The following is a 26,290-nucleotide window of genomic DNA, read 5'->3' as shown; positions in this document are numbered from 1 at the left end:
AGGGCTGCTGGAGAGCCCCGTGGGCAGCGGCAAAGCTGGATTTGTGTAGTAGTTCTGGGTGGAAATCAGGAGAGGGTCTCAGTGGCTGCTCCAGGATGGATGAACTGAGCATCCCTGAGGCAGGGAGCAGGAAAACATCACTCCCTGCCAATTCCTGGTTGAGAGGTCTTGCCATGGGGGCAGTTGCTGTTCTTTTCTCCTTCTCCTCACCCCACTGTGGAGCTCCACGTCTGTCTGCCTGTCCATCCGCATTACCTCTCGCTTCCTCAGCCACCATTTCAGAGCATGCCTTGGAGGTGTCCTGTGATTTCCCACAGCCCGGATATTTTTAGTCTGTGGTAATTCAGTGAATTCACACAGAGATCCTTCTCTGCCAGCTGCTGATGGTTGCCACTGTTGGGAGCGAGGATTTCACATCCAGTCCTGCACAAAGGCGAGCCCTGTTAGTGCCTTTGCTCTCTTGGGGTGCGCTGTGTGCCTTGGCTCCGGTCACACGACGTCTCTCGTCCTTGAGTGAAGAGGCAGGGGGGGAGCTATCCCTGGTTTTTGTGTGGCATCTCTCACCTGCCTTCCCATTGTCCAAGATAGAGTCAAGGGCGATGCTGGCCTGGCTGCTGGAAGATGGAGTTTGTGAAATGTTCAGGGATGCAGCAATCATTCTCCCCTTACCCAAGGGATACAGAGGAGAAAGCTACAGCAAGGCCATGTCTGCAAAGCCAGGTGAGGTGCTTCCAGTATCTGGAGACTCGCCTCAGTATATCCAGAGGGATCCATCTCTCCCCCTTGCTCCTTGGGATGTAGGTAGCAGCATCACTGAACTGTTTGGAAGGACCCCAGAGCAGTGGAGCAGCTCTTGGCTTGCGTCAAGTTTAGAATCACAGAACTGAGGAATGGTTTGGTTTGAAAGGGACCTTAAAGCCCAGTTCATTCCACGCCCTGCCATGGGCAGGGACACCTTCCACTAGCCCAGATTGCTCCAAGTCCCATCCAGATTGGCCTAGAACGCTTTTAGGAATGGGGCAGCCAGAGCTTCTCTGGGAAACTTGTGCCAGCGCCTCACTACCATGTCAGGAAGGAATTTTTTTCCCTAATATACCATCTAAATCTCCCCTCTTTCAGCTAAAGCTAATATTCTTTGGCCTGTCACTTCTTGGCCTTGCAAAAAGTCCCTGTTCAGCCTTCTTTTAGATCCCTTTTAGGCACTGGAAAGGACTCTAATGTCTTCCTGAGGCTGGCCTTCCTCTCTCCATGTGGGGCTGCAAAATCATGGAGAAAAGCTTCTAAAGCCAAAGCCTGGCAATGCTTGGAAGGATAAGTTGGACAAGAAGGATAAGTCCATCTGAGATGGGAGCATGAAGCTTTGATGAATCTGATGATGTCCCTGAACCAACTTCATGGTCATCCCCCACTAGAAAATGTGCCATGAGTCCATGAACCCTGCTAAAGGCATCCCAGAGGGCTCCTACTACCAACCAGCCATCTGGCTCTGGGCTTTTGGTCCACCTTCTCCTCCACCATTCCAGATTGGTGTTGGCCCGAGGGCTGGTCTAGCTGGTAATGAACACTGTTGTTGGTGCTCTCCTGTGACCATGGTGACACCATCCCTTTGCTGAACCTGGCTTGCACAGGGATGTGTTTTACCAGGACACTTAGTGGGGAGCAGCTTTCTTGGGAGCTCCCCTAGTGCTGTTAAGGGTAATTCTCATCTTCAGGAATTATTAACTGATCTGATCACACTGGGCAGCATTGCTCTCTTTGCTGCCTCAGGAGCTGCCAGGTCTCCTCCATCCCCTTTGGTGAAGCTGGTGTCACCTGGCTCGGACCGTGTCACCTTCTCACCCCCACATGGTGCCACACCAGTGCTGATCGCAGCAAAACAAACACAAACCCTCTGAGCCGTGAGGCTCGTGGTGTGGCAGCACCTGGAGATTGTCAGCACACTGTACATCCCTTCCTCCAGCTCCTTGCTGGGACGTTAGTGGCAGGTTTCCCATGGCTCAGATTTCTGAACTCTGAACATTTAGATTGTCCTTTTGCAAACTTTTCATGAGGGTATGATGGAGCACAAGCCTGCCCAGGGTTGGCACATGCCAGTGTGGACGTGTCCTTGCTTGGAGGAGGAGGGAAGTGCAATAGATGGGGGTAGAATGGAGAAGATGGGAGGGTGAGAGCAAAGACCCATCAAATACAATGGATAGTGGCTTAATTGCTTCCTCTTCCAGTTCCCATGGGAACTGCGGATACATCTCATCGGATCTCATGGACTTACGCACCTTGAACTTCTCTTACAGGTGGTTCTTCCTTCTACCAGCACCTGTCTTTGCCTCCTCCAGCTCAGGGGGCATGGATGGAGCCACTTGCTGGGGAAGATCAAGGCAAACAAGGAATTGAGCCCCTCAGCTGTGTGCTACCCCAACTGCAGGCTTCCTTTGTGTGTTTGAGTTTCTCCTAGAGTTCCTTGTTAATCCATCAGGCCTCCTGGCATTTCCACCTGACTTCTCTTTGTTGGGATGCATTGCTCCTGAATTCAGGGATGATCCTTGGATGCCAGCCAGCATCCTTGGGTCCCACTTCCCTCCAGCACTCTATCCCATGGCACTCTGTCAAACAGGTCTCTGAGGAGGCCCAAGTCTTCTTCCCTGGAGTCTAGAGCAGTGATCTTTGTGTTCTGCAGTCCCTGGAAAGCAGTTGGATGGCCAGGGACAGTCATGCACCATCTGAGCATCTACATGGTATGATGGGATGATCCTGTCTCCCTCTGGCCCTGTTGGGCAAACGGTGTTCATGTAACCTGTCAAGAATTGATAGAGGGGACTTCTCTGTGAGAAGACACCAGAAACTTCCCCCCATGTTGGACAAGGCCACCTAACTCCGAGCTTATCAGCAATGAGGGCAGTGCCTCTAGGATAATGTATTTAGGAAGGGGAGAAAAAGCAGCCCCCATTCTCCATCCCCCTGTGCTGTTTAGGGACAAAGATGTAGAAATCAGGAGTAAAGCTGAGCCTGGGAAGAAGCCAGGAGAAAGTATTTTAAGGTTTGGTTTTATTTCTCATTACCCTACTCTGATTTGATTTGCAATAAATTAAATTAGTTTAATTTGGGGTGAGTCTCTTTTGCCTGTGATGGTAATTGGTGAGTGATCTGATCTCTCCTCACTGGCTGAGGTGACAATTGTGCTGGGCAGCCCTGTGGTGTCCTTTATCTGCTGGCAGGAGCCAGTGATGGCCATGAACAGCTTTGGGTGTTGTGTCCCAAAGCCTGGGCACTATAGTTCAGGCAAGATCTCTGCACATGGGCAGGGCTTATGGAAAAGCTGGAGCATCCTCAAAGCGATGCAGCTGGAGGGGAAATGACAAAGATCATTTCAAAGATGATGCAGCTGGGGAAGAAATCAATGGAAGAAGGGGCATCCCAAAGCCAGGGCATCCTGGAAATGATGCAGGTGGAGGAGGAATTCATGGAGATGTTCTTGGTTGAGCTTGGGGTATTCATCTTTGAAAAGGGTTGAATTGTGCCCCAATACAAGGCTCCAAGCAGCCTTGTCCTCCATCCCATATGATCCCAGGATTTTCTCATACACTGCCTTCCTGAATGGCAACTTTGCACCGTCACCAACCCTTACTTTTTCCAACCAGGATACAACTCTTATGTGAGCACTTGGTGAGCAGGATGCTGAGTGGTTTGCACCCAGATTTGGGTGGTATCCATTCCTTAAGAGCTTCTAAGATTCACCTTCTCATGAAAGGTGGGATGGGAGTTACCCAGTGGGATTCCTTCTGTTCAAGAGCATCTGCGTTCTTGAAGATGCGAAAGCATTACTTCCTCACTGCTGCCCTTGTCATGCCTGTGCCTGCTCATCATCCTGCTGTGGGAGGAGGACACAGTGGGTGAAAAAAGCTGCTTAGGATCTATCCTGGGGTTTAAATTGTCCTGGGTTATTGTTGGAGGATTAGGAGGGGATTTGGTATGATTGGTTGCAGCGGGTTAAATATAGGCTGGTGTGTGTTGGAGGTCTGCTGTTCCAACAGGGAAGGAGAGACGGTGCTGGCTCGTTTTGCCCCTTCCTCTTTCATCTCTTGTGACTGTGGTGGTCAGGAGGAAAAATGCCAGCACCTCCTTTCTAATATCACACACTGGCCCTGGGATGCACAAGAGACTCCAGTGGTTTGCCATGCAATTAACTTCCAGCGGCTCATGTGGTCTTCTCTGGCTCCAGAGGGATTGAATTGGCAGAGAGAGCAGAGGGACTGGGAGAGATGAGGCCTGGGTTAGTGCTGCTTGTTCCTCAGTGGCTCTCAGGTCCTTGGGCAGCTCCTGGGAGGATCCCACAGCAGCTCCCCAGAGGTTTCCTGGGAATGACTGGGCTGGGGTGCAGGATTCGGCCAGCAGCTTCTTTGGGTTTTAAGGAAAGGGGGACAGGCTCCTGCCTGCGAAAAACTGTATTAGGAAGAACAGAAGACAACATTCCATGTGCCCTTTTTGGGATGCCTGGAACCAGCATCCCACTGTTCCCACTGATCTTTCCATGTGTGGGGCTGTGGGTTCCCAGCAGTTGGTTTCTCCCTCAGGTTGTCTCCATCATCACATCCTGGCCTCATCTTTGTTAAGGCAGGTCCCCAGCACCTTCCTCTGAAGGCAGAACCCAGTGTCTCTTGCTCACTGGGATGAGCTGGTTGTGGCTCTTGGCCATGTGCTGGCACCATGTCTTCCCATGATCTGCTCCCAACATTTTCCAGGAGGAAAAGGAGAAAGAGAAGGTCTGCATTTCATTTCTCTTTCTGAAAAGGCCGTGTCGAGCCTTGGCTCCATGTATTATCCTTGCCAAAGCCTGCAGCTGGCCGCTGGCATAGCACGGCAGGGGATGTGGACTGAGATTTATAAACATGCTTCAGGCGCAGCTGCTCCGGGCTCCCTGGGCTCCATCCATCTCCCGGGGCCGTACATCTCGCTGCACTCATCAACCCTCGCAAACACATTCCCGAGTTTTACCTTGCTTGGGTAAATGTGCCCGGCACAACTGCTCCAGTTACACAGAAACCAGAGTGATCCTGGCAAGGGGGAGATACCACGATGCTGAGGGGTACTGTGGAGGACCTCTCTGCCTCCCAGAAGAGGTGCTGAGGGTCCTTGTGGCGTGGGTGTGAGCCAGGCAGTTCCTCTTCTGAATTAGCGTGGAAAAGCTGAAACACCAAGGTTTTCTAAATGCCCCGTGACTTTGCTGTGTGATGGGAGGATGTGGCCCCATGGGTGGTTCTCCAGATGAAAATGAAGGGCAGAGGGATGCCCCTGGAGGTGCTGAAGCAAAGTGCCCCAGGGCAACAGAGGGTTGCTCTGCCAGGATTGGGTTTTCCTGCCAGGGACAGTCGCCTGATCAGGAATGCTGGGCTCAGCTTGCCATCTAGTGGCAGTAGCAGCTTTTTCTGGAGAGTCATGAGGTACATGGCCATGCTGGTTCATAGCCCTGCTGCAGGGTCTGCAGCTCCACTTTGGGGTCCACAGCCTTGCTAGGGGCTTTCTGCATTTCCCCCGAGGTCTTCCCAGTTCTTTCTTTCTGGAGATCTTTCCCTCCCCTACCTGAGCACACATGGATCCAATGTGGATCTTCAGGTCCCCCCTGAAATCCCACAGCCCTTTGTAGTTCACTGGGTTTTAAATTCCCATGAAAGCAGGGAACTGGAAGAGGGGTTAGGTGAGACATGTCAAGGGAAGGGATGAGCTGGGAGCCTCCAGCTCCTATCTTGGTGCCCCTCCAGCCTTGAGCCCAATGTCTCACCTCCTCTGAGAGCCCATGACCCCTTGTCTACCCTACTTCAACTCTGGAGCTAAGCTCTTCCTCCTGCCTGTCTCGAGGGGCAGGTTCTTGGTGCTGTGGGATCACACCTGGCCCCATTTGACCCTTCCCCCTCGCCTTGCAGGGATGCTGGTGGTCAACGTCACCTGGAGGAACAAGACGTACGTGGGGACGCTGCTGGACTGCACACAGCATGACTGGGCACCGCCCCGGTAAGTGGCTGGCGGGCTCTGGGGGTCTGCTAGTGCTGTGGGCAGATCTGGCCCTGTATGACCCCCAAGGCACCTGGGACAATCTGCCCTGCTGCCACAGAGGTTGGCATCTCCTCCCTGCCCAACCCAACTGCTCCCGTGGCTCTTTGCCCCTGCAGTCACACGTGCCTTGTCCTGGGACTGGAGATGGTTTAGCACATCCCAAGGGACCTCTCTGGTTTCCTCTTTATCGGTCAGTGGGGGGAGAAGTCTATGGGAGTGATAGTGAGGGGAGTAAGGGGGTCCCCACCGTGCCTTGGGGACAGCACAGCCCAGCACAACCACCTCTCTGTTGAAACCTCTGTGTCCTCCTCCCTGCAGGTTCTGTGACTCTCCCACCAGCGACCTGGAGATGCGTAACGGCCGGGGCAGGGGCAAGCGTGTGCGCCCCAACAGCAACACGCCGGTCAATGAGGCGGCCGCTGCCTCGGACAGCAAGGGGAGCAGCAGCAGCAGCAAGACCCGGGCGGGAGCCAACAGCAAGGGGCGCCGGGGCAGCCAGAACTCCTCGGACCACCGCACCCCGCCTGGTGGCACCGCTGAGGATGTTAAGGCCAGTCCCTCCTCCGTCACCAAGCGGAAGAGCAAACCTCTCTCTGACATGGATCTGAACTCCAGCTCGGAGGACTCCAAGGGCAGCAAGCGCATCCGCACAAACTCAATGGGCTCGGCCACGGTGCCACCTGCCGCGGTCAAGGTGGAGCCAGCTATCCTGGAGCGCAGCTGCCCCTCTCCCATCCTCATCGACTGTCCCCACCCCAACTGTAATAAGAAGTACAAGCATATCAACGGGCTGAAGTACCACCAGGCCCACGCACACACGGATGATGATAGCAAGCTGGAGGCTGATGTGGACAGCGAGTATGGCGAGGAGCCCTCCCTGCACGCCGACGTCGGGAGCTGCAATGGTGCTGCCGGGACACAGAAAGGCTCCCTCTCACCCGCTCGCTCGGCCACCCCCAAGGTGCGCTTGATGGAGCCCCACAGCCCCTCCCCATCCAGCAAGTTCAGCACCAAGGTCCCCTGCAAGAAGAAGGTGGGTGGGGAAGGGGACACAGACCCGGGTGCTCTGTCCAATGATGGCTCTGAGGATGGTCCTTCGGTGGCCGATGAGACGAGTAACGATGACTTTGACTCGCTGGAGAAGCGATGCATTGATAAGGACAAGTCAAAGAAGGCCTCTGGTGCTAAACAGGAGAAGATTCCTTCCAAAAGCTTGAAGTCAGCCAGACCCATTGCACCAGCCATCCCCCCACAGCCAATTTACACCTTCCAGACTGCCACGCTCACCACAGCCAGCCCCGGCTCCTCCGGTGGCCTCGCCACAACTGTGGTCCAGACCATGCCCAACAGCCCCCAGCTCAAACCCATCCAGCCCAAGCCAACAGTGATGGGAGAGCCCTTTGCTGTCAATCCTGCCCTCACCCCTTCCAAGGAAAAGAAGAAGAAAGACAAGAAGAAGAAGGACCCTAAAGAGGTGGAAAACCCTTTGACTCCTGGCAAAGCCTACAGAGCAGAGGAAGGTAAGAGCCCTTTCCGGGGGGAATCCAGCGAGCTGGGGATGAAAGGCGAGGGGCTGCTGAACGGTTCGTCTGACCCCCACCAGAGCCGGCTCGCCAGCATCAAGGCCGAGGCAGATAAGATCTACAGCTTCACTGACAATGCCCCCAGTCCCTCCATCGGTGGGGCCAGCAGGCTGGAGAACACCAACACAGCCCAACCCCTGACCCCACTGCACGTTGTCACCCAGAATGGGGCAGAGGCCAACTCGGTGAAGACCAACAGCCCGGCCTACTCGGACATCTCCGATGCTGGGGAGGATGGGGAGGGCAAGCTGGAGAACATGAAGGCAAAGGATCCAGAGCAGTTGGTCAAGGAAGGCGCCAAAAAAGCTCTTTTCCCTCCACAACCACAGAGCAAGGAGTCTCCCTTCTACCAAGGCTTTGAAACCTACTATTCCCCTGGCTACCCCCAGGCTAGCCCAGGCCCCTTGAACCCCGGTGGGCAGTCTGCGGCTGAGACACAGACCTTGAAGCTGAAGAAGGACGAGGAGCAGGAGAACCCGGAGGTGAAGGTGAAGAGTGAAGGCTGTGAAGAGAAGAAGGCAGAGCTCAGCAGTGGCTCCAGCCAGCAGCCCTCGGTCATCCAGCAGCGCCCCAACATGTACATGCAATCCCTCTACTACAACCAGTACGCCTACGTGCCGCCCTATGGCTACAGCGAGCAGGGCTACCACGCTCATCTGCTGAGCACCAACCCTGCCTACCGCCAGCAGTACGAGGAGCAGCAGAAGCAGCGGCAGAGCCTGGAGCAGCAGCAGCAGCGAGGGCTGGAGAAGAAGGCGGAGCTGGGCTTGAAAGAGAAGGAGGCAGCACTCAAAGAGGAATGGAAGCAAAAGCCACCCATGCCCCCAACACTGACCAAAGCCCCGAGCCTCACAGACCTCGTCAAGTCAGGGCTGAGCAAGCCCAAGGAGCAGGGAGGTCCTGATATGGCCAAATCTGTCATCATCCCCAAGCTGGAGGACTCGTCCAAGCTGTCCAGCGGCCAGGTTGCCGAGGGGCTCAAAGTGAAGCTGAGTGAAGCTGGTCACCTAGGGAAGGAGACGGCTGAGACGAAGACTGGCTCCGAGTGTGGCCGGCAAGCAGAAGTGGACCCTGTTCTCTGGTACAGACAGGTAATGCCATACCCTGTCTGCCAGCCCAGCTTTGGGTTTGCTCCTGGAGGAAGCTGCTCACTGGGTTTTGCTGGGGCCATCACCTCAGAGAACACGTTGTCCTCTGCTTGTGGTGGGACTCCACCCTTGGGGCCAGGAAAAGGGTGAGGCTGTGAGGCCATGGATGAGCTACGGAGAGGGAGGTGGGGTTTGCTGATCTCCTCCAAACCCAACCTGGAGTTGGGACAGCAGCTGCCTCCCCTCCTCCGTGGGGAGGCAGCTGCTCAGGTGGTTGGCTGTTCTTGCAGGAAGCAGAGGCTGTGGATGGGCCAAGGAGAGCCCAGAGAAGGGCAGTGGGGTTTGCCAGTCTCCTCCAAACGCAGGCTGGTTTTGGGACAGGCAGGACCAGGGGGTTCTGGGGGTTCTGTTCTGACAGCTGGCTGTTCCTGCAGGAAGCTGAGCCCCGGATGTGGACCTACGTGTACCCAGCAAAGTACTCAGACATCAAGACAGAGGATGAGCGGTGGAAAGAGGAGAGGGACCGAAAGTTGAAGGAAGAAAGAAATCGAAGTAAAGAAGCCTTGTCCAAGGAGGACGGAAAGGAGAGCACCAGCTCTGAGTGCAAGCTGACCCCCACCGAGGAGGCTCGTATGGTGGGGAAGGACCCCAGGCCCAGTGTCCACGTCCCTGTGTCCTCACCCCTCACGCAGCATCAGTCCTACATCCCGTACATGCACGGCTACTCCTACAGCCAGTCGTATGACCCCAACCACCCCAGCTACCGTGCCATGCCCACCGTTATGATGCAGAATTACCCAGGTAGGGAGCTGGGGGCTTCGAGGGCTGTCCATTCTCAGCTGTCCCTGCTCTCAGCATGGGGGGTGGCTGTGGGACATCCTCTCACACACATACAGAGCTACATGCTCCCACTGTGCTGCTCCTGGTGCCCTGACTGCTCTTCTCCCCCCAGGATCATACCTACCCTCCAGCTATTCCTTCTCTCCGTACGGGAGCAAGGCGTCCGGCAGCGATGACAGCGACAAGTCCCGAGCCAGCCCCAGCGTGAGCTGTAAATCCAGCTCGGAGTCCAAGGCCCTGGACATCCTGCAGCAGCATGCCAGCCACTACAAGAGCAAATCACCCACGGTGAGGATCAGCAGAGCGCTGGCTTGGCCCAGCTCTGTGGGATAGTCCCTGGATCCTGTAAGGAGGTGGGAGCAGCTCCGCTTGCTGTGTGGTTTTGCTGTTTCTGCTGCTGTGGGAGACCTGCAGCCATGGATTCCAACATTACAAATCCTTTGGGATGGACCTTCCAATCCTGTGCCCCAGTGCTGGGGCTTCTCCAGGCCCTGCAGCAATCAGGTGACACTTGTCCTCAGCCCTGGAGCTGGCAGGGGGGATGTGGGAGTTGTCTCCCATCCCGTGGCTCCTCCTGGGCTAAGCTGGGAGACAGAGCTTGGGCACAGGAAAGAATTGTCCTCAAACAGGCCCTGTGTCCTCCGCATGGCTTTTGGCCATCCCACCCCACTTCCCATCAGCATCATGGGAAACTTTTGGGCAGAGGGAATATCCCAATACGTGCCCCGGGGCCGCCGGTCATGTCTCTTAGCATGTGTCTGCTTTCTCCTCTCCAGATAAGTGAGAAGACATCTCAGGAGCGGGACCGCAGTGGCTGTGGGGTGGTGGGGGGCAGCGGGAGCTGCAGCAGCGTTGGGGGAGCGGGTGCGGGGGAGAGGAGCGGCGACCGGCCCCGCACGTCGCCCTCCCAGCGCCTGCTCTCGACGCATCACCACCACCACCACCTCGGGTACTCACTGCTGCCAGCACAGTACAACCTGCCCTATGCAACAGGTGAGCGTGGGGCTGGGCTGGGCTGGAGCTGCACCTGCCCTTGGGCCACGGGACCCTCAGCCCGTCCTCGAGGTGCCCGGCCCTGTCTAGCAGCTCCTGACGCCTCTTCTTCCCCCCAGGTCTCTCCTCCACAGCCATCGTTGCCAGCCAGCAAGGCTCCGCTCCCTCCCTGTACCCACCTCCCCGGAGGTGAGAACGGTAAGGCTCCGCTCCTGCCGCACCTCCACGCGGGCAGCCGGGCCGGGCCGGAAGAGGCCGGGATGGGCTCTCACGGGATGCCCTCGAGGGTTTAGGGTTTGCCCATGGCACTGGGGCTCAAGGGAGCTCACCTGCCCTTGGGTCATGGCAGGATGTGACGCACCAGGATGCCTGGGCTATACGAGACGTGTGACTGGCTCACATGGAGAAGCGCTGGAGACTCCTTTAGACATCAGTTGAATGGTGTTAATTGTACTGCTTGACGTTCCTGCCGTGATCCGAGGCAGACTCTGTCTTCTCCCCTCGTCGGACACACACTGACTCCCCACCCCACCCCTCTTTGGCGAGTGGGTGAGCTGGTACCTGCGGATGTATTTATTCTACTGAGCACCAGCACTCGGGGTGGAGTCAACTCACCTGCCTGGTGCATATGAAGAGGAAACAGAAGCACTGAGGTTTCTCGATGAATTTGGGACCCTGCCGTGTCTCTGTGAGCTGCTGCTTCACGACAGGACTGGGGGCAGGCAGGGACTTGGAACATGGGACCGAGCCTGCCATGTGGCCACAGTCTCAGGAAAGGAAGGAGGGAAGGAAGGACTGGCTCACAGAGCCTTGGCGGGTGTCAGCGGGCTGGTGGTTGGCAGCCTGGCTGGAGGCAGCTGTGGGGCTCTCCCAGCCTCTCATCTGGTCCTGCACCCCACAGCATCCACAACACAGTCGTGCCTGTGGGCAGGAGCCACCAGCATGTGGCCAATGGCCAGAGTGGGGCTGGGGAAGCTCTTGGCCCCAGCAAAGGAGCCTCTGCCCTTGGGGGCTGGGGCTCCATGGGGCTAGGGGTGGCAGGGTACAGAGCTGGGGGCCGTCTGTCACCCCACAGGCTGCCAGGCCCCCCAGGCTGTGCACGGTCCAGACCTGCCTGAAGCTCCTGCCCGAGGCTTTTGCTTTTGTTTCTGAGCCGCAACTCTGCAAATCCCAGCCTTTCCTCTGCCCCACTATGATGGCAAGTGTCCCCCAAACTCTGGGGCAGCACATCCTGCTCTGGGGGCCTGTGGCTCCCCTTTTCATCCACCTTTTGCTTTTTGGGCAGCTTCCCCAGGCCGCAGGCAGGGTGCAGCAAGAAACAAGCACACTTAGGTTCTGCCAGAGGCACGTGGGGCCCCGCTGGTCCCTGCTCCAGCCTCGTGCCAGGGCTGGGGGCACCAGGTCCTGGAGGAAGATGGTCCCCACTCCTAGCTGCTCCCCAGCTCTGAGGACAGGGGCTTTCTGGTCCTCTGCCCCCAGCCCCAGAGTGGCTCTCCCCGGGCCGACGCTCTACCTCGGCCCCGCAGCGGCCGGGCCGCCCCTGCTCGTCCCACGCCTCTTGTGCTGCCCGGCCGGGGACATGGGGTCGGTCTCAGTTGTGTGTCCGTGTTGCACCCAGCCCCGAGGGCCGCTGTAAGGGGATGCTCTGCCTGCTGGGCTCTGTACATACTGTAAAAAGCAATTGTTTGAAAGCTGTTGTTTTGGGTTTTGTTTTCTTTCCCCGTTTCTTCCCCATCCCACTGTACCCAGTTGGAAAGGAGCACTGGCTGCTCTTGGCCCTGGTTCAGGTGCCGGCAGCACAGTGGTCCCAGCCTGCTCTTGTTGTTTGACTCATTTTTCTTCCACTCTTTGTTGTGTTTGGAAGGAGACGGGGCCGCGTGGCCCGGCACGCTCCACAGGGACAGGGTGGCTTGATGGACCCTCCCCGCACCCGTCACAGAGCCACCTGCAGCTGCGGGACCGGGGGCTGCTGGGGTCTGGGTCCTTTGGAGAGCCCCCATCCCAGCCCTGGAGGAGTGTCCCGCTGGCTGCTCCTACCTCCAGCCTCGGCCGGCCCGGCACAGCCGGGCTCCCAGCACGGCCGGGGCCCACAGCGGCTCCAGCGGCGCAGAGGAAGTGCCTGGGGGTGTTGGGGAGTGCCACAGGCTTTGCTGGCAGTCGGAGGGGGTCGGGGGGCTGCTCCCCACCTTCCCAGTTGGGTCCCAGTTGAGTCTCCCTTTAGGTGTTAAATGAAACAACAGTTGATGCAGAATAGGTTTGAGGTTTGACGTTTCCCGGGTTCTCTGGGCCAGCTGTTGCCCACGGGGCCACCCCCAGCCCCGGTGTCAGACCGTTGGTGTTTATAGCTTGTTTCCATTGGCGTTGCTGTGTTGGGTTTCATTTCAGTCTTCCTGACTCTGCCCTTCTGTAAAGTGTACATTATTACCGAGTTCCTTGTTTTTTTATATATATATATATAAATATATATATATACAAACTGTACTCTTCTTGCCTTTGTACATTCAGGCAAGGAGGGAGAATAAATCTTTTTAAGAGACAATCACAAACCTGTGAGGGTGGCTTTTTCTTCCTCTTCCCCCAAGTCTGGTCCTTTATCCCCAAAAACGGTGGCCAGTTACTTCTGGGGGGTGGGAGAGGGGGTTTCCCCATCTCAGGCATCTCAGTGACCCAAGGCTTCTGCCTTGAACCCCTGGGCACCAAGGCCCTGCCTGCACCATGGCCCCAGGCTAGAGGAGGTGCTGGACCCATGGGGGAGGTCACAAGGCCAGGTTTGGCTTCTCTACCTTTGCCATGGAAGTGATCCATGTGGGAGGCAGCACCCAGGGACATCAGAGGCACCTTCCAGGTTTTTTAGAGGGTGTTTTGGAAGGCATTTGGTGATGTGAGAAATCCACATTTTCCCTCCTTTACTTGAGGCAGGGCAGGAGAGGATTTGAAATTGTCAGAGAAGCACATGCAGTGGCACAGCCTCATATCTCCAGCACAATAAAGAGCTCAGATCAGCCTCACTTCAGCTCCTGTGACCAGAATCCTACACTTTATCAGTCTGTTTTACCAGTAAGAAGGAGGGAGCAAAGTGGTTCCCATCCCATCAGGTAGGATGTGCCAGCCTGGGGCACCATGGGGTGGCAGCTGCCACTGGCACATGCAAGGACACCCAGGGGGCACCTGCCAGTCTCAGGCCGGAGTCGGGGCAGCTCCAGCTACAAGGGATAAAACTGCACCCTGCACTCAGCAGTTTTAGGCAGGGAACACCCATTCTCCAGGACTCCTCTTTCAGAGGACAGCCCATTTGATTTTAAATTGGTAGAGGGTCTAATGCACTGCTGCAGGAAAACAGCTCCTTTCCCTCTTGATTTCATGCAGTTGAAGGAGGGCAAAAGAGACCCAAATTTATGATGATTTATTCACACACACTAGTATCTCAGCCCCATCCCTCTCAAACCAAACACTTACCATGGTGGATAAGGAGTGGCTCGGGTCCAGCTTCCCACAGAATCATCTATCAAAGGGCAAGAGCACAACAGGAACAGTCCCACAAGAAGGAGCCAGGCCAGGAAGAGCTGAGGGCAGGGCCCTGGGGCCTGTCAGCCGGGGTACAGTACCACGGTACAGGGACAGGGCAGCTCCTCTGGCACAGGAAAGGGCTGGGCTGATCCATGACCTACTGCTGGCACTATGGCCCCTTCCTGGTAAAGCCCCTGGATGGGCAGAGCATCCCAGCACCTGCCCCCAACAAGCCTTTGGTTTGGATACAGCCCTTGGTGGCATCCCAAACTTTGAGCTCATCCCTGTGGGAAGATGAGCAGGAGCAGAGGTGAGGGCTTGGGGTTGCTCCAGAGCCATCCTGGGGGGGAGGATAAAGGCAGGAGCTTTTCTTGGCTCTTTGGACCATCCCAACCATCACAGTGCAGGTCAGGACTGCTCCTCCCAAATAAGCAGCCCCAGGTGTGTGAAGTTCATCTGAATGCCCCTTTTATTGAATGCCGTGATAGTGTCGTGGGAACATGGAACAGGGTTAAGACTGCGTAAAACAAAAGCTGGAAGAGAAAGAAGTTTCAAAAAAAAGGGGGAAAAGAAAGGTTAGACCAGTTAAACCAGCATTGGAGTGAAGATGCATGGGGGTTTAATGTAGTGTTAAAGGATAAACTTGAGCATCTCCTGCACATGCCCCACACCAAGCCAGGCTGTTTTTAAGGTCTTGAGTGGGAAATGAATGGGTTGTGTCCCAGCTGAGCCCACGCGGGGCGGGCAGGAGGCACCAATGGGGGTTGGAGGAGTCCCGAAGGTGGTACCGACCCCGGGGCTCCCACAGGGTGCAGCTGCATGGGAAGGGCTCCTATGCCAGTTCATAAACATCTTCCTTTTCCTAGTGATGATTATATGTGTGATAGATAGTTCTCTAGGCAACATGTTTCAATGAGAGTCAACTCTGGGGATACACAGCCCAATCTAACAATGAGAAATGCGCTTGCAGTCCAACAGAAGGTCTGCTTCCCTCTCCTCAGGAAAGGAGATGGTCCTCTCTCCCCTCCAACAGCATGTTAGGGTCCCACTGGAGTTCCTCTCTGCAGCTACTCTTCATCAGAGGAAGAGCTCTGATCCAGGGGGTACACCATGAACATCACGTCCGGCCGTGACGGGACAGCGGGATGGCCAGGCCGCACGATCTCAAAGCCCAAGAAGCTGAACGTCTTCAGGAGCGGAGCTACCAAAGAGAAGGAGATCTGTTACCAGCAGGAATAATCCTCTTTACCTTTCCCTTGAGCCATCAGTCTTAGTGTGTGGGACACTTCTTTGAGTGCATCCAGAGCTTCCTGTGCAGACAAGCACAGCCCTCTCCAGCAGGGCTCTTCCTGTGCTCATCACAGCTGCTCCTAAGTGTGAAGGGATTTCAGCTGTGCAGCTTTGTCCTCATGTTTCTGCTATCTCCTGTGAGAAACAGCAGTGGTTGGTAGCCTGCACCAGCTGCACATCCCTGCTTTCCCAGGATGCATGTGGCCATCCCATAGGTTCTGTCCTGCCCTAGCACCCTTGAGCACCGAGAGGACAGACAACAGCCAAGAGGAATCTGCTCAGGGACAAGGCAGATATTTGCTATCTCCACAAGGAGGTGCTGGAGCTCAGTGCAAACTCCAGACAGCTCTGCACAGGTCGGGGACCTGAGGAAAGCCACATGTGGGAATTGAGAGCGGGGCCAGCCCAGACAGACGGTTCTGTGGCAGTCACTGAAGCAATGGCTGCCCTGTGACCCTCGCCTTATGGCACCCTCGGGCAATCAGCTCCAGCACACTGTGTGGGAGTGACCATGCAGAGGAGCTCCTGAAGATACTTCCTGGCAGCACTGAATTTAAGCTGTCATAGACAAGGACCCAGGTTTCCAGAACTCCTACAAACAACCCCTGGCCTTGGCCGTTCCCAGCTTCCGTGGGGGCCATCCACGCAACCGGTGCTAAGTGGTGACATAACAGCCAGGACTTGATCTGGAAATTATTCCTGGCTTGGTAATAAGGGATGATGACATCTTCCTGGGCTCAGCTCAGCTTTACTAAGGCCCTTCGTTTCGGAGAAGCCGGGACAGCTCACAAAGCTGCGGAGTAAAATTAGAGCTGGGGTTGGAATTATTCGCTCGGATACAGCCGGACTCTGGTGGGATTTAGAGTGACATGCTCCCAGCCTGCTACATCCCCCAGCCCCCCAGGCTGTAATCCCTCACCCAGCACTTCTATCTTTAGATACTAACGCTGTCCCCAAAGCCATAAGCATCTCGAGCCAGGGCCAGGATTACCTGTAAGCCCGGAAAGGACAGAAGTGCCAGGAGATCTTTAAAAAGCTGGTGAATTTCAGGGCAACAGGCTCGAAGTGCTTGTTTTCCATCTAATAACTCCTCCCTGGTTTCACCTTCCATGTCACAGCAGCCTGGTGCCAAACAGAGACTTCACTGCTCACCAAAGAGGGAATATTAACTGCCACTGGATGAGAAAATCATCCCAGATCATTCAGGAGCAGCTTTTTGCACCAGAGTATTTAATGGCAGGACAGCAAAACAGATGAATGGAATCCCAGATTGGTTTGGGCTGGAAGGGACCTTAAAGCTCATTGAATTCCACCCCACTGCCATGGGCCAAGACAACTTCCACTACAGTAAGTTGTTCCAAGCCCTATCCAGATCTGCTGGAGAAACCACAACACTCCCTCGCCCTTACCCTCCAAAAAGGGCTGGTTTCCTCCACACAAAACTATTCCCCTAAGAATTATGCATGTAACAATCTCTGCACCAGGAGGGTCCCGTGGGTCTTGCCCTGGGATGACCAAGTTTCTTTACAGCTTCAGCAGCACCATGTGAGATGTCAGGAGCAAACCCGAGCGTGCGTCAGCCCTCACCTCGATCCTCTCTGCTTTTCCTGAAGCAGATGAAGACATAGTTGACTTTCATTTTTTCTTCAGCAAACTCCAGCAGTGCTGACAACCTGCCAAGGAGGGGGAAGACAAAAGGACATCAGCTCTGGGAAGTCCTGTCCTGAGGAAGCCTCTGAGCATTATTGAATTATCAACTGTTTGGATGTTTTCGGACACAAAGATTGTTTACAGCCCCCTTGCAGCAAACAATGGGTGCTGAAACAATGGGCTTCCTGCCCTGCAGATTCAAGAGCTGTGCTTGCTCCGAGTCCTGATCAGTTCCTGTCCTCACAGCCACAAACACCCTCCCCACCCGTGGTGCTTTGGGACCCAAGTCTTCATAGGCAGGAAGCGGAATATTGCAGCTGCTCCTGGGCCAGGCTGCATTCCCTGGCAATGCACATGGGGGATCTGGGAGCCCTGTGCTTTTTGGGAAGGAGAAGCGCCCAGAAGCGAGCTGATGGCAGGCAGAAAAGGAGAACAAACCATCCCCAGAGAACGTGTGCACAGGCAGAGCCATTTTCCAGGCGCATGGGCTGCATGGCACAGCTGCTGCCCCCCAGTCCTCACTTCCTGCCTTTCCAGCTGGATTGTTTCTGCCACCTCTTGATGGAAGTGGTGCTGCAGTAACTCCTCTGCGAGCCTCCAGGGTGGCACATGGATCAGCTGCTGTCACTTGCAACCGCTGGCGCTGCCAGAGCAGTGACAAACAGGCCTTGGCTCTCCATCTCAGTAACCAGCTGTCAGCGCAGCACAGCAGATTAAATTTGCAAAGGTTCTGTTAATATGTTAATGAACTACTGTAATTATGGCCTCTGGCCTCTCCTCGGCTGTTTCACCCAGCTAAAAATAACCTGACAAAATTGCGCTTTAAGTCACAATGACGCTGGCAAATAAATCCCCTCCCGGAAGGACCCATTCCAGGGGGAGCCCAGAGATTGATGGGCCAACTGGAGAAACTACACAAACATTTATCTGGACTCAGAGTCAAATGAGACAAGTGTGAGACAGCAACAACACTGCCACTTCCTGAAGGTGCCCGGCGATGGGTTTTTCTTTAATTTGCTCGTGTCACTGAGGGATGAAGCCTACTTGGAGATTTAGGAGGAGCTGATTGCAGAATCCAGCAAAGCCACATCTCCACTGCAGCAGAGACCTCTGGCACAGCACTTGGCAGGAAGGAGCTGCTCTGGAAGCTGCGTTTACACAAACTTCCCATAGCAGAGCTGTCTGGACAAAACATGACCGGATTCTGCCAAGAGAAAAATCCGAGCTCCTGGCAGAGCCCAGCGCCAGTGCGGCAGCGCTCCAAGAGCAGATCCACCTACTGATGAGGAGAGCATCAATAGGATGGAGGGCTGTTTTTTTCCCCTGAAAGAGAGGGAAATCTGCCAAGATAGGCTTGCCAAGTGGCCAGCGGAAAAATAAAATTAAAAAATAATAAAATAGCAGAGAAAATCTTGTTGGTTTTCCATACCAAAGTATACAAAAATTCACTCTGCTCATTTATTGCTTGTTTTTCTTGAGTGTTGGAACTCAAAAAATGGTGACTCATCTGGAATATCACTGGGGGGAAAATATTCCTATGGGGTACTCTGCAGACAAGGGAGCAGAATGTGCACAAACCACAAGCAAGAGCTGCCATGGCACAGCCCATTTTCCCCACAGCATGGAATCTCAGGATGGTTTGGTTTGGAAGGGACCATAAAACTCATCTCATTCCAACTCCTGCCATGGGCAGGGACACTTTCCACTAGACCATGTTGCTCCAAGTGCCATCCAACCTGGCCTGGAACGCTTCCAGGGACGGGGTGTCCATCCACAATCACCCATGTAAGCAAAGTCCTGCCAGGAGCCATGGCTGCACCTTTGGGATCCAGAACTTACCCTTCTTTGCTTCCATCAGCTAATAATCCATCAGGGATTTCCACAAAGAGGCTCTGGTTTGAAAGCACTGCATCCCAGGAGGAGGTCTTCACCTCTGTGACCTTGTACTGGAAGTGGACAATGTGAGGCTTCCCTTCATGCACTGAGACATCTTGGCTAACAGTGATCTTCTCATCCTGGGAAAATGAAAAATGTAAAGTCCTGAACAGTCAGGGGACAACTGGAAAAAGCAAATGCAAAGAAATAGTCTTAGGGTTTTACTGAGAAGAGGATTATGCTTTTCTTTTCCCCTTTTTCTGGCTCAGGGACACATCACACAGTTCTCAGCCCTCAGAGCGATTTCTAGCCATGTTTTCCTGCTAAGGGAATGTAGTTTTACATATTGACATAATATTAAATTTCTGAGTGGAAGACTCCACTCCCTCCAGGAGTGTATGCAGGCTCCAGCCACATCTGGTGGTGCTTCAAGAACTGCCCTTCCAAGAACACAACTGGACTCAACACCCAACACAGAGCTTCTGCTGCCACAACCCAACCAGTTTCGGTGCCTCCCCCAGAAGGACCCATTTTCTGTTCCAGGAGTGACCACAAATTGCTTTCCCAGATTTTATAGCCAATGGTTTGCCTCCTGGTGAAAGGGAGGAAAACACAGAGCACAGGGAAATTCCAGAGCAGATCTGAAGCTTGTGAGGAGGTCTTCTCCAGAGACCACAAACACACATGTCCTTCCCCAGTCCTGCCTCATGAGGATGCCAAGCATGCAGATTACTTGGGATCAGCTCAGCAGTTCCTCGAAATTCAGTGGTTACAGCTCCATTCCCTCAGACAGTTCCTGCAGGCACTTGGCTTGCCCAGAAATTATTTCCATGTTTCAGTGCAAAGAGCCCCAAGTTAATACTGTTACTGTAGTGAAGCTGAACTGTCCCCTGAGCTTGGTGACAGCTGGTGTGTCCCTGTCCCTCACAGGCACCTGCACAGCTCTGAGGTCATGAGAGCACCTGGAGAGCCATGTGTCCCTCCCTCCTCAGCAGGTGGGTGGGCAGTGGTTCACTCCACTGGATCATTGTCCAGCCTCCAGATATTTTATTTTAACAGGGCTATTAATTCAGCAGCTCCTTACGAGCCCTTACAGGCTCCTCAAGCCACTGTCACAGTGCTTTAATTCCTATTACCTCCTGTCTTAAAACAGAAGTCCTTGGTTTGACTACTGTATGACAGAGAAACCTCCAAGGACACTCACACTGGTGACAAAACACCATGTCCAAATTGGGAGCTGCTTGGCCTCCAAAGCTGAGCAGAGGAAGCTTTTCATTCAAAGCCCACAAAGCTCAGCTGAAAAACAAGTTTACACTTCACCAGAATAAATATCCTGTAGGAAACAAGTTTATTCATTGAGTTTGAAAGAAGTCTGAGCGGCTGAGTGCACCAAGAAATGCACTGAGAGCTGCTCTAGTGAGATCAAGCTGTGGCTGTGATGGAGCCAGCAGAGAAAGGCAGGGCTGAATACAGAGGTTCTTAAAAAAAAAAAAATCCAAGGAGCTTACATGCATATCCTTCAGCAATGACTTTACAGGACCCTTTACAGTTGTTTTAGTGCAGAAAGTGTTTCTGTTCCAGAAAACATCCTTCTCTCCAGAAAAGCTCACATATCATACTTTTCTCATGCTCACAAAACTAAAACTGGGTGAGGAAGGTAAGGAAAGCAGGCTGGGATTGACACATGGGAGGTGTGCCTTTGAGTGGGAAGTATGGCACTGCCACAGGAAGGGAAATGCATTCTGAGCTATTTGGTTCAGAACCTGGCACCAGAAGTTATGTCCAGTGCTCTAAACCCAGTGAGGCTGTTCCACTGAAACCCCGCTGTGACAGCCCAGGAGCCAAAGGCAGCACGGCTGCAGGGATCAGCAGAACCAGTTCCCCTGGTTCAGTGGGAATTACCTTTACACAGCCTGGCTGGGGCAGCTGCCACTTTACTTCCAGGCATCCAAACAGAGATGCTAGGGAAGAGAAAGGCTCTGTGGGCTGCTTCTGTGAAGCATCAACAGCAGCCCAAAATTCTTTGGAAGCTGTTCACAGCAAAATCCTGTTTACACAACAAGCACTCAGTTTTAGTTCACCCTGGAAAAATCCTCACACAAAATCCCCCTGCCATGTTCCTGTGGACAAAACCCCCTGCCACCAGACTGAATTTTACCCAGCTGCCCAAACCCTGGCTCCCCAGCCCTCCAGCTCAATTTCAGCAACAGAAAGCCTCAAAGACCAACTTCCACTTGGTTCCCATTCATTGAGCACAAGATTTTCCAGTCCTGCTCTGCTCCTCAGATGTCCTGGGAAGGATAGGGGGAGGCCCTGGTGTGTTGGCAGGGTGAGAAGGAAGGATGTTGTGATCCATCCCAGCCAAGTGGCTGGAGAGAGCTGTGGAAGCACCGGCTGCTGGCATGGGCTACACCTGCAGCCTCCTGGCCAAGTCTGCCAGCCAGGGCACACCTCGGCTGCACAGCACCCACCCTGCACTTCTTGGTGTTCCTGCCTCCAGAAGAGCTCTCTGGATGGAGGGCTGAGCTTTAAGTCTCTTAAGACAAAAATGCCAACACTCATAGGGAGCCCCAGTTTATAGCAGTGATGTATCCCAGTGCTGTGTGCCCGCAGAGGCAGCAGAGGCAAGTGTGTTCAGAAAGGTGATCCCTTGGACTGAACAGCTGATACAGATGGAAAAGGACTAAAGCTTTTGGATCCAGATGCCTTTCCAGGTCATGCTGGTGGTTGCTGGCTGAAAAGCTCAGCTGCTCTAACTACAGCACTGACTCAGCAGACTGAGCAGGTGACCAAGGGGGCAGACAGAACCCTGTAACCACTCCAAGGTCTGACACACCTCAGATCCTGGGGTCAGTTCTGGGCACCTCGTTCCAAGACAGACATTAAGGGGGTGGAACATGTCCAGAGAAGGGAAGAGAGCTGGGGAAGGGACTAGAGTGCAAGCCTGATGAGAAGCAGCTGGGGGAGATCAGCCTGGAGAAAAGAAGGTTCACAGGGGACCTTCTTGCTCTCTACAGCTCCTGGACAGGAGAGTGCAGCCAGGTGGGAGTCGTGCTCTGCTCCCAGGGAGCAAGGGATGGGATGAGAGGATATTACCTCAACCTCTGCCAGGCCAGAGGAGGCTGGATATTAGGGAAAACGTTTTCACCGAAAGGACTGTCCAGCCCTGGCAGAGGCTGCTCAGAGAAGTGGAGTCACCATCACTGGAGGGGTTTAAAAGCCCTGTGGGTTTGGCACTTGGGGAAATGGGTTAGTAGTGAACATGGGCAGACGGAACAGTTGGACTCAATGACCTTAGATGGTTTTTCCAACCCAAACTATTCCATGATTCTTTGTTACAGCAGGGGCTGATTTTCTGACCAATTCTGCTAGTTTTGTCAAGCAGTAAATCCAGGAGGAATTCCTGGATCCATATTGCTGGGATGCAGCTATCTGGATGACATACATGCCACTGCCAAAATCTGTGCAAGTTCAGGGTTGTACTGGAATTAAACACTCCAAAGTCTCCAAATCATGATTTGATCCCACCTTCCTCCTCCATGCTGAGCCCATTTTTTGACTTTGGGCCTTGCCTGGTGCACAGACAAGGCTTGGCAAAGCTGGCTGGTGGGAGTTCCAGCTGCAGGGTCCCATTTCCCACCCAGAGGGGATTCATTACTTGTCCTGAGCCCTCTTGAAGCTATTTTTGTACCTTCTTTCTGTGATGGGAAGCTCACTGTGCTGCTTCTCTGGAGTCTGTACCCCCCAAACATCTGTGACAATTTACCTCGGGCATTAAACCAATGGGACTTTGTCCCTGGAGGCTCAGAGGTCGACATTTTGCAAGGGAAGCAGGTGAGGAAAGTGCTGAAAACTCACCAAAGGAAATTCTGAAATCAACCACGAGGTCTGTGATTCTCTCAGAAACTCCAAGAGGAGACTCTGGGAGCTGTGGCCCAAAAGGATCTGTATCTTTCCATCAGGTAACGTCTGTGTGCCGCCCACAGGTTAATTAAAAATCAGGTCTAACACCTATGACAACACCCCTGGCTCAACAGCCAAATTTGCAAGGTGAGCATAAATTCACTCTGCCTCATCTAAATGGAAGAGCTTGTCCCAGAAAGGAGACAGATGTGAGCCAAGTCACACAAACGCCAGGAGCAGCCAGGTCTCCTCATTCAAAAGGAAAGGTCCCACAGAATGAAGAAGAACACAAAATGAGACGGCTGCAAGTCTGCAGACACAAACCCTTCCTGATCTCCCCTGCCTGTGCTCATGTTCTAGAAACAGCCCTGTCTGGGAGCTGGATGGCTGCCTCTCCCATCTGTGCCTCGGTCCAGGCAGCTCCCAGGCCCTGACAGCTTCACCTTCAGGACCAGGGTGCAGGAAGGAGCTTATCAACCCCTCCCTTGCTGCATTTCACCTTTCTGCTTCTCGCTTCCTTTCTCTGCCAGACATTTCAGAAGCCCTTTCACGTTTTGATAATGCAGGCTCCACGTACAATAGCTGCAGCAGGCCCCTGGGAACAGGCCAGTGAATGATCCGCTGCACAATGGTCTCTCATTTCTTAATAAACAGGTGATATTTAAGCAGGAGAGACCTGTCTGCAGCTCAGTTCCTGAAAAATTACCTGTTCTCCCACTTACTATCTTGGAGTTCTTTGCATTTATTCCCATCAGACTGTGAGAGGAACTGAACACGGTTGTGACACAGGTACATGTCAGTGTATAGATGTTAAATCTTTCTCACCTTATATACCAGAGCTGAAAGAGAAGGATCCCTGCCACCCCCTCGCCCACCGGGGATCTTCGACAGTGGGTGAGGGGCATCAGGAGCACCACAGAGGCCCTGGAACGATGTGCCTGCAGCACTGCAGCTGGGGACAGTTACTCAAAGGTAAAATACTACTGCAAGAGAAAGAGAGAGAACACCGTGTTACATTAGCAGGGATCACATTTCGGAGGCTCCAGCTTCTCAAATCCCCAGATCATTTGTATCCTTGCACCTCCACAGCACCCAGATGTCAACATTGAAACCAGCCGCTGCCCCAGCGGCACCAGAACCCAGAGTGTTTTGTTAGGATTTCAGGAGGGGCTAGAGCCAGGAACCCAGAGAGAATGCTGAGCAACCTCATGCTAATAAGGGAGGCCTGGAAGGCTGCCAGGAGCAGATGGCTGGGAACACATGACCAGATGAGCACACATTTTCTAGAGACAAATATCTACAAATAGATCAACAGGGCCCAGGAGGAGAAGGTTTAAGTTTCACATTTTCAAAGCCAGGAGAAGTGAAAGGGCTGGTTCTTCAATAGGCTCCACAATGTCCACGGGAACATTTTCACACACACATGAAGTGCCATGCAAGCATCCTCCGCTCCAACCCTAAAAATTACTAGTTCACCCCACAGAGATACTTTGAACAGCAAGAAAACACATTTCCCTTGCAGTTTCCAAGTTTGTTTGGAAGCCCTACACATGGTCTTCCAGAATTGCTTTGGACACAGGCTTTTAATGCCTGCTCCAGCTTTTAAGAGGCTTATCAAAGCAAACTATTTTACTCTTGGAGCCTTGGTTCCTCTCTCAGCACCACAAAAGCTCTGTGCTGAGGCCCAGCAGTGTTCCTCTACTACAGCCTGCAAAAGCCATGCAGGGAAAACAGTCCTTCTCCAGTGCTCCCATTATGAAACACACCAGCACAAAGCTAAGGAAGCACCACCAAAACAACACGGTGAGGGAGGGTTTTCATCAGCACGGAGTGAGGAATGAAGCTAAAGTGGATAAATTCTGCAGCTGTTCTGACAACCACTGTCTGTCCTGAAACTTCTCACTTGAAGCTGTTCCCAATCCAGTGTTTTTCCACTCTAATCCCTCTCCACAAGGCAGACAGGCTTAAGTATCCAAACACCAAGTACAGAGCTGCACTGCCAAAACCACCTGAGATGCCTAGAAACGTGGAATCAGATTGGTTTGGGCTGGGAGGGACCTTAAAGCCCATCCAGTTCCACCCCCTGCCATAGGCAGGGACACCTTCCACTACACCAGGTTGCTCCAAGCCCCATCCAACCTGGCCTTGTAACTTGCCTGTGCCAGCTGCAAACAAACTACTAAAATCTGGCATTTTCAAGTGCCAAAAACATAACTCACAAATGTACGAGGCAGAATTCGCCACGGATCTCTGCTTACCACCTACCACCAAAACTATCTTTCTACAGGAAACACTTAATATTCTTCCTCCACACATTCCCTCCCCCAGGTTCGCTAGACAGGGCTCTGGGGCAGCATTCCCATGTGCTAGAGCAGACACCTCTCAGAGAAAAGGCAGTTTAATTACACCAGGAGATGTCTGGGAGCAAAGCAGGGTGTTCTGTGCTCCCTGGTGTGCCTGGGGGTATCAATGGGCCAGTGTGTGTTCAGTAGTAGTGGATGTCGAGAGGATGACAAAGCACTTTGTGCCGTCCCCACCCCCGAAAGCTGTTGGCAGCTTTGTTATTCCCTTCCCTCCTCCCTCTACCCTCCAGCCAACAATGTACTATTGATAGCTCATTCCAACTTGCGGCCAAGGCATCGAGAAACTGGATAATGAAGTGGAGTTGTGGGAAAAAAAAAAAAAATTAAAACAGAGAGGCAGTTTTCACGAAAAGCAGCCAAAGACACTTCCCGGTCTCACTTCCTCTGGCACATGCCAAAAGTCAAAACACCAGCCCCCTTCAGCTGCTGCCTGCACAACCCTGGCCCAGATCTGCACACCTCCACTTTCCCCCCCAGGATTAGGGTTCTGAGAGCAGCACCCTTAGGGAAGAGAGTTTGTGCGGCGCACAGATTGAAAGGGCTTTTGCTTTCTCCAGCTGTGCTTCAGCTCTCTGGGAAGAAATTCATGCAAACACCCAACCACGTCTGATTCCTTCATCCATCCTCAGGCAACTCTCCCTGAGGCCTGCCTATAGCTTAAAAGTTAGGCTTGTGCTCCCTTCTGACGTCTGTCCTCCTTGGAGAAGCTGCTTTCCTGCAGCTTGGCTGAAATTAAGACGCATTAAGACCCTTCAGTGGAGAAACTCCTCAGTACAAGCTGCTCATCTGTGCCCTGCTGGAAAGGGGAGCTGAAAGTCGATGTTACTAAACTCCCATCCCGCGGGTGTAATTTTAACTCGCTAAGCTCCCAGCGATCCCAACCCCGTGCCCTGTCCCTGGGAAGTGCAAAGGGCAGCTCAGCAACTTCAGAGCCCCATCACCGCTGCTCCTAGGCAGCCCTGGCACACACAGCCAGGCTGAGACCACCACCAGCATATCAGGGGCTGAAATCGACCCATTTCCTTCTTTTGGGGGTTTGATTTGTTTTGAACGCTTAGACCAGATGGAAGGATCCACAAAGTTCCCCTGACGTTGGAGAAATTACTGTTTTGTCTGCTTTCCTTTCTGCCCCTTGACAAAACAGGCTCTGGAG

The 26,290-nt window shown here is 53.7% G+C and overlaps 2 protein-coding genes across 3 annotated transcripts in view; one reads left to right on the top strand and one right to left on the bottom strand.

Moving 5' to 3' along the window:
* Positions 1 to 13,088, top strand: part of ZNF609 (zinc finger protein 609) — a 50,283-nt gene extending 37,195 nt beyond the window's left edge. Inside the window, exons 3-9 of one of the 2 annotated variants that reach the window (XM_015639199.2) lie at positions 5,916 to 6,003; positions 6,364 to 8,719; positions 9,151 to 9,517; positions 9,669 to 9,844; positions 10,333 to 10,549; positions 10,669 to 10,747; positions 10,899 to 13,088. In XM_015639199.2, the coding sequence (XP_015494685.1) occupies positions 5,916 to 6,003; positions 6,364 to 8,719; positions 9,151 to 9,517; positions 9,669 to 9,844; positions 10,333 to 10,549; positions 10,669 to 10,742 (3,278 nt within the window). In that variant the 3' untranslated portion in view covers positions 10,743 to 10,747; positions 10,899 to 13,088. Of the gene's footprint in view, positions 1 to 5,915; positions 6,004 to 6,363; positions 8,720 to 9,150; positions 9,518 to 9,668; positions 9,845 to 10,332; positions 10,550 to 10,668 lie in introns of both variants that reach the window. The other variant, XM_015639198.2, reaches the window with a different exon arrangement.
* Positions 13,089 to 13,937: 849 nt separating this feature from the next.
* OAZ2 (ornithine decarboxylase antizyme 2) lies at positions 13,938 to 23,828 on the bottom strand (the record flags this gene model as incomplete). Its single annotated transcript, XM_019007934.2, is given in 5 exon segments — positions 13,938 to 15,257; positions 16,934 to 17,019; positions 18,836 to 19,011; positions 23,600 to 23,680; positions 23,682 to 23,828. Coding segments are annotated over 5 exon segments (624 nt in total), but the record flags the coding sequence as incomplete, so codon positions are not given.
* Positions 23,829 to 26,290: the final 2,462 nt, after the last annotated feature.

This window comes from Parus major, chromosome 10, assembly GCF_001522545.3.
Source record: "Parus major isolate Abel chromosome 10, Parus_major1.1, whole genome shotgun sequence".
NCBI classification, from domain to species: Eukaryota; Metazoa; Chordata; class Aves; order Passeriformes; family Paridae; genus Parus; species Parus major.
Note: the sequence above shows the minus strand (reverse complement) of the source record. Positions and strands in the feature narration are given on the sequence as shown.